Raw genomic sequence first — 8,285 nt, 5'->3', positions numbered from 1 at the left:
ATGAAGAAGGAGGAACACATACCTCGTTTGGGTTTGAATCGCTGGAGAAGCGTCGATGAGGCAGCAGATCGATTGGGGATGTCGATTCGTCCTTGAAATCTCCGGAGAGGCTATCGCCAAAACTATCGCCGCGGAGAAGAGAGAATCAGGAGAAGGGTGAAAAAAAAAGACACGGTGCGACTTTCCCCAACCCTATTTCGACTACCAATTGAATGCTGCCACGTCCCTCGTAAGGACGAAGCCCAACGTCCTAAATTAAGGTCCGTTTACAATGTTATTTGGTCTTTTTGATTTATTTCTCGACCCAATATTAATAAGGACGGGCTTTGGGACGAACGATAATCGTGCTCTTAGGAACGTGTAACGTCCTTAAGCTGCGAAATTGCATGATAAATAAATCGTTTTTATGTATAATAAATATATGCTTTTATATTAGAAAAGTATAGTGGATGCAGGTTGTCCAAAATTGATTGTTATATTTGATAAAAAAATTGATTATTATAAAATACTCTCTTTTTCTGAAATTAAGATTTTATAGAGCATGTACGTTTATTAAGAATTTAATAAATATTTATAATTTAATTTATTTTTTATTTTATTATACACTTTCCAATAACTTTTCACCAATGAAATTTAATCAATTCAAATATTTTCAATTAATATTCTTCAAAAGTATAAAAGTGTATCTTAATAATATATAAAATCTATATTTGTGGAAAACAAAAAAATCTAAAAAAATCTTACTTTTGGGAACAGAGCGAGTATGTAAGTAAAATATACAGTTGGAGGTGAGCTTTGTTTTTTTTTTCATATATCTACTGTATATTAAAATCGTTTTAAGGTTTTAATTCAACTTTTTGCCATTTCGTAGAAAAGAATAAATCTTCACCAATTTAGAAAACGGAAAAAGTTTTTGCATACTTTAACTCTTGCAAAACCTTATAAATAAGGGTTGAGATTGTTTAAGAAAAAAAACAAATAATATTACATAAGACTTAATGTCACATAAAGTAAAAGTTTTGCCGCGTTTTAAGGTTTAGAACGTTTTTCCGATAAGTTTCTAACGATTTTAAACATTTATAATTACTGCGCTTAAGTTTTCATAAAAAAATAAAAATTGATCACTGAAATCTTACTAACTTTAGAAATTAGTACGCTGTAAATATGTACAATATGTATCTTTTTGTAAGCGTCAACATTTACAATTTGAACCATACACAAAAGATTAGCAGGATTCATGTGCAAGAGTAACACGCTGAAATCGATCAATGGTCTAATCTTTTTAGACTACAAATCTTAATCCGACCAAAGTAAATTTTACAAATCTGAATACTTTGAGCATTTGCTAGTTTCACAACTTTTAGCCGGTAGCGTTTATTGGAAACAACATAAATTTCCAAAAAGAGATCAAATACCATTCCAAAAGGGAAGAAAAGACACTCTAGTATCATTCACGTCACTAACAATAGTTAGTGGCAATTAATGTGAGGAGAGTGACAGTGGGAGTGATGAAATAAATAAAGATCGATGGTAGTAGTAGCATCGTTAACCGTTGGTATCGGTTTCAAAGAACGAGGCATACACTGATTTTTATATATTTATGATATCAATAAAATCGAAACCTACCCAATCCAACCGGACGACAATTAAATGAAAGGAAGAGCTCAATTATTAATGCCTTTTTCTGAATCAACAAACAATCATCGGCGCGTGAGTCATTCACATGCCAATGGCTGCGCGTGAATGTTTCAGAGAGTGGAAGCAATGGAGAGGGGAGAGTGAGAGAAAGTTGAAACTAAAATGATGTTGTCAGAGGGTTGAATGCTACACAACGTGCAATTACCTTTTCTTGTCTTAAAATCAGGCCCACTTTTTCTCTTTTATTTTTGTTTTCGTTTCAGACTATAGCATTTTCTACAAAAGTAGAGAAGAAAGATTGGTTGACAAAAAGAAAAAAAATAGAGAAGAAAGATTTGTCTGAGAAAATATAGCAAATATTAAGAGCGAATCGAATGTGGAAGGCAACGTCATGCTACTGATTGGTGTTGAGCAATTGAATGATGATTGTTCGTATTCACCTAATGACTCAACAAGCGTATGTTTCAGTAGTTATGTCATTGTATCAACGGAGATACATGCGTACGGTTGTTTATTTTTGTATTGTTTCAGTAACTATGGTCAAAGCGTTGAAACGTAGATGCATGCATGATGCATATTTAGTTTGCAGTACTAGTTCGATAGGCAGTAGTTTATTTTTTGGGATAATTATACACAATATTTTGGTCAATAATTTCGTTTGAAATTAATATAAACATATTTCTTTTCTACAAAACAAACAAGAACGTTGGCATTCAACAATTTACCGAAATAAAAGATACCGAAGCTTGACCTGCACACTCGTGGAAATTTGATTTTTTTTTTTTTATAAATTATATAATGACAGTTTAAGCATATAAGTTATTTAGATATTTTTAATTTTATACAAATTTACTCTGATCTGGAAGAATCTAAACCGAACCATGTCCAAAAATTATAATACCTGGACATAGTTTAATTTTAAAATCCAAAATTTCGAGTCTCGTAAAAATCTATACGTATCCGAACATATGCATGAATGTACATGTCTAACTTATTATAAAAACAAATAAAACAATTTTGTTAACAAATTTGAATTAGTGTCACTAATGGTAACAAAGCAATTTCATTTAAACACATGAAATTATTATGGTTATACGTAAAATAAATGACATTTTATTATTATAGTAAATATAATTAATGAAGTAGTTAAGAAAAGTGAAATAAGAATGTAAAAGATGTAATAAAACACTTAAATGAAAACAATAAATGAACTGGCTAGAATTAATAAAAAAATGCATAAAAATCTACTTAAAAAATAGGCAAGTATTATTTTGCACTTCAATTTTAATAGAATACTAGACCCTGATCCGCGCACCAGCGCAGGTATGAATTTTCAGTTTTTAATTATTTATTTTATTAAACGATGTATTTGTAATATTCGTTCATATTATATTCATTAAGTAAATATTTTTTTTTACATATTAAACTATCTATTTTTTTTATGAATGTGTGATATCATATAAAAAAATTAGTATAGAGTTAATTAGATAATTTTAAAAACATAAATTTTTCTTTCGTGTGCGATATCCATAAAATAATGATCCGTCCAGTTAACAAAAATCATGATTTTTTTTATGTGAATTTTTTTTTTATTTTGACCAGTTCCTTAAAACTATATTAAATTTTACATATTTTAATTAGAATATTTTTAATATCTTTACCTTTTTATTTGAGATGCAACTCAATATAAAAAAAATTATAACAAAATATTAAAAAAATATTTTTAGAATTTGTTTGAAAAATATGAAAATTAAATTTTAAATTAAAATTATCCTAAAATATGATAAGTTTTGATGTAAACGAAAACTCAAATTATGTCAAAAATAATTATATTCAATGATAATAACAATTTAAATTGATTCTTTTTTAAAAAGTACATTTACAAAAATATTGTTTGAAAGAAAATTCATTTCTCTTTCAAATATAAAATGAAAATATTATAATTAAATAATAAAAAATATAAATAAAAACCATAAATTTAGCAAATGACAACTGAGTTATATTATGCTAAAAATTTATTTCTAACAATTTAGCAAATGACAAATGAGTAATGAGCAAATTATACCATATACTTTTTAAAAACATAGCCATTCTTAAATATTTTTTGAATAAATAAATATTTTTTAATTTAATCAACTGAAAATAATATCCGTACAATTGTGTGAGTCAAATTCTAGTTTTATTGATGCATGTTATATATTAGTGATGTATGTTTTAGGTAACATTTTAATGATGAAAGTTTTTTAAAATCTCCCTTATTAAAATTATGCACGTAAGGATAACTCATGAGTTTTTTTGGATGATTAAATGACATTATGTCCAAATTTATTTAAGGATATTTCATTAAGGTTTAAGGTAACTGAAAAAGACAAACAATAAAATAGGAAGTTTAAATTCATTTAAGCATATTTCATTAATGTAACTGAAAAAAAAGTAATAAATTAGACAGTTTTATTCATTTTAGGATAGAAACAAAAAAATATGGAGTTTAATTAATGAAGTAAGAACATTTTCAAATGAGTACTTCTCTCTTAATAATATAGATGGAAAAAATAAGACCAAATTTTTTTTGCTATCACCGATTGGTTTTAGATTGCATTGGATCACCCCTTATCGCAGAAGCCCTCACTATGAGATCAGCCCTCTGCATGGCGTTAACCCTTGAGCTCCACTCGCTCTGGGTTTCCTCCGACAATTGAACGTTCGTTCGAGTCATTTCCAACAATCATCACTCAAAAGAAATCATCGGCATAGTCCACGACGTACGATCAATCTCCTCTGAATTTGCTTCTCTTTCTTTCTCCTTTGTTCCTCGATCAGAAAACGCTAAAGCCGATAGATTAGCTAAGGCTGCCCTCCAAGCCCATCTTTCTCTGTATTAAACTCCAGTTTGGGCTATCATTTTGGGCCCAATCCTATTCTAGTTTTTTAATATAATTCTGTGACAAAAAAAAATAAAGATTGGAAACCATATAGCTTGATCCATCGTGGATGTTTGGTCTTTTATAAAGGGACCCTAATAAACATGGTGTAATCATCTCCTCTTCTGTTTCCATCTCCTTGGTGGTCATATTCTCCTTTTGTCTTGTCTCCTACTTCGATTTGCTCAGAACGGTAAGCATCCATCAATCTATTTTCCATCTTTATTCTTCTCCTTCTTCGTTTGTTTCAGACTTGTACCAATCAAATCTACTTGAATTTATTTCAGTGTTCAGAGTTGATTTCGTTTAGTTCTGATTCATGAAAGTTTTCGATTTTTGTGCTTTGAGATTGGTAATGGTAACTGATATGGATGAATATTAGGTTAATCTGGATTGTGCGTCTAGTATTCATTTCAATTCTGCTAGATCGAGGCAATCTAGCCAAATATTAGGTTAGGGATTTCATTCTTCTTTGGTGGGATCAAGCTGATTTATGAATTTTGTTGTTCAATGTGTTCTGATTGTGTTTGCATGATTTGAAGAACAGAAGATGGAAACCATTCCGAGAGTGATATTCAGCCAACCCATTGGTTACAAGATTGAAGAGTTGCGCAAGGGTAATCCTGAAGGGAAGAAAGCGTTTTCTGGAGCACGGGTTAGTATCCTCTACACTGGGAGTCTTCAGGAGACAGGGACTATCTTTGCTGACTTCACAGGAACACCTGTCGAGCTGATTCTCGGTTAGTATTGTTTACACTTGTATGCAATAATTATTTGATTGAGAACTTCAACAACTAAGTACTTACTTGGTGATACAGGTTCTGGAGAAATTCTTCATGCAGTCGAAGTTGGTGTTGCTGGAATTGTTGGTGTTGCAGACATGCTTGTTGGTGACAGAAGAAAGATCACTGTTCCTCCACGTATGGGGTATGTGTTTCTTGACTCCTCTTTTTACTGGTTGATCATTTTGGACATAATGTTGTTTGATTCACAGGTATGACAAGCGCGGTTACGGTGAACTGGTTCCTCCAAATGCTTGTCTGATTTTTGAAGTGGAACTGGTCGATGCTTGGTAAGAAAAACAAAAACTGCTCCATTTAGATTGAGTCTATTGAAAATGATACTCACATTTGATACTATCACTACTGTGTAGGGATGAAATCCCCTTGTGGGAACCCATTGATACAGCGCCAAGACCCAAGAATGGGTTCACCTTTGAAGTGTTGGTTAACGGTTTACCGGACAGCAAGATTGCTGTTTCAGGACGACAGGTTCGTATTCGCTACACTGGAAGTCTTCTGAAGACTGGGGACGTTTTTGATAACAAATTCAGCATAAAGCCAAGAAAGTACCTTGTAGGTTAGTGTTTTAACTAGACGCAATAAACATTCTATGATGATGCTTTTGCTGTTTGTTGCAATGTATGCAGGTTCTCGTACAATGTGTATGGGATTCAGTTTTGGCATTCATGGTATGAATAATTTCGTTTTGCTTACACATCATTTTGTTTTGATCTCAATTCAATTTTTTTTTTCTGAATACAATAGGGATGCATGTTGGTGAGAAAAGGACGATCACGGTTCCTCCCATATACGGGTAAAATAATCGCAAATCAGACCCGTTGTTTACTCTCTTAATGGTAATCCTAATCTTGTCTGATTCAGGTATGGCCACTTGGGTAAGGCTACAGTCATTCCTCCTCATGCTTGGCTTGTTTATAAAGTGGAACTTGTTGATGCTGAATCGGTTGGTGATGTTAACTTTTAGGTAAAAAAACTGATTTTATTTGAATCTATGTACCAAGCTTTATTTTATTTGTCTTTTGTCACAAGTTGTCTTGTTTTGTGTGCTTTTCAGATTGCGTCCGGACTAAACTCTTTCTCCTTTGTTGAATCAACGATGTGGCCAGTGTGGACAAACTTCTTTGCCATTTCGCTCTTTTAGTTTTTCACAAATGATGTGTTGCTTTGCATAATACATTTTTCTCTAGTACAATAAGACAATCTTTTCTCTAACAAAAAAAATAACAAAAGACATGGCAGTTTCTTAAAATCCTTGCACGTAACTTTACTGACTTAACCCGTTGGAGAAGTCACTACTGACATGCCCTATCCGACAAGTGTACGTAAGCAAGGATCCTTGTGACCTAATTAATGGTGGAACTACTTCGTCTACAAACGCCAATCCTCTGAGAATTCACAGAAAGAACTGCATGAGTTCTAATAGCAAGCCCAAGGCAGGTGAATCTTCCTCCCATGATATATTTCTTCTTAGTCTATGTTTCTTGTGAAGCACGTAATTCTGTCCTTGAAAACTTTGTTCTAGCATATTTCTGTCTAACGTTTTTCTCCAAGACACCGATCTTGGAACGAGCTTTGGTCGCAGATCCGGAGCCCGTCTTTGTCTTATCCTTGGACACGACCCAACTTAATATCACATTCAGATATGTCCTCACTATAAACTACTGCTGCATCATCAGCTATTCTAACTTATAGTGCAAGTCGTGTGTTTAGGTCCAAGTTCGTTAGTTGGTTTAGTTGCTCCATTTTAGGATCTATAGCTTCCTGTGCAGATCATTTGACTTTGATGAAATGAAGTATCGAAAATGTGCCATATGCCACTGATGGTATCTCTTTATCTATATTATTAAAAAAGAAGTACACATTTGAAAATATTCTTACTTCATTAATTAAACTCTTTATTTTTTTCTTTGTCTTTTTCAGTTGCATTTATGAAATATCTTAAAACGAATAAAACTGCATAATTTATTACTTGTCTTTTCAGTTACATTAATGAAATATGTTTAAATGAATTTAAACTTTCTATTTTATTGTTTGTCTTTTTCAGTTACCTTAATGAAATATCCTTAAATAAATTTGGACATAATGTCATTTAATCAACAAAAAAAACTCATGAGTTATCCTTACGTGCATAATTTTAATAATGGAGATTTTTAAAAATGTGCATCATTAAAATGTTACCTAAAACATACAGCACTAATATATAACATGCATCAATAAAACTAGAATTTGACTCACACAATTGTACAGATATTATTTTCAGTTGATTAAATTAAAAAATATTTATTTATTCAAAAAATATTTAAGAATGGCTATGTTTTTAAAAATTATATGGTATTATTTGCTCATAACTCATTTGTCATTTGCTAAATTGTTAGAAATAAAATTGTAGCATAATATAACTCAGTTGTCATTTGCTAAATTTATAGTTTTTATTTATATTTTTTATTATTTAATTATAATATTTTCATATTATATTTGAAAGAGAAATGAATTTTCTTTCAAACAATATTTTTGTAAATGTATTTTTTTAAAAATAATCAATTTAAATTGTTATTATCATTGAATATAATTATTTTTGACATAATTTGAGTTTTCGTTTACATCAAAACTTATCATATTTTAGGATAATTTTAATTTAAAATGTAATTTTCATATTTTCAAACAAATTCTAAAAATATTTTTTAAATATTTTGTTATAATTTTTTAAAAAATATTGTGTTGCATTTCAAATAAAAAGATAAAGATATTAAAAATATTTTAATTAAAATATGTAAAATTTAATATAGTTTTAAGGAAATGGTCAAAATAAAAAAAAATTACACATAAAAAAATCAAGATTTTTGTTAACTGGGTGGATCATTATTTATATGATATCACAAACGAAAGAAAAATTTATGTTTTTACAATTATCTAATTAACTATG

The 8,285-nt window shown here is 30.4% G+C and overlaps 1 protein-coding gene across 1 annotated transcript; it reads left to right on the top strand.

The window, feature by feature from the left end:
* Nucleotides 1-4,655: 4,655 nt before the first annotated feature.
* LOC106329351 (peptidyl-prolyl cis-trans isomerase FKBP10-like) lies at nt 4,656-6,611 on the top strand. The gene is made up of 10 exons (XM_013767996.1): nt 4,656-4,752; nt 4,942-5,011; nt 5,102-5,299; nt 5,378-5,486; nt 5,554-5,631; nt 5,713-5,914; nt 5,989-6,030; nt 6,107-6,155; nt 6,224-6,326; nt 6,417-6,611. Exons 3-10 carry the CDS (start codon nt 5,110-5,112, stop codon nt 6,430-6,432), a joined length of 789 nt encoding a protein of 262 aa, XP_013623450.1. The 5' UTR covers nt 4,656-4,752; nt 4,942-5,011; nt 5,102-5,109; the 3' UTR covers nt 6,433-6,611.
* Nucleotides 6,612-8,285: the final 1,674 nt, after the last annotated feature.

This window comes from Brassica oleracea, chromosome C3 (genome assembly GCF_000695525.1).
Source record: "Brassica oleracea var. oleracea cultivar TO1000 chromosome C3, BOL, whole genome shotgun sequence".
Classification (NCBI taxonomy): Eukaryota; Viridiplantae; Streptophyta; class Magnoliopsida; order Brassicales; family Brassicaceae; genus Brassica; species Brassica oleracea.
Note: the sequence above shows the minus strand (reverse complement) of the source record. Positions and strands in the feature narration are given on the sequence as shown.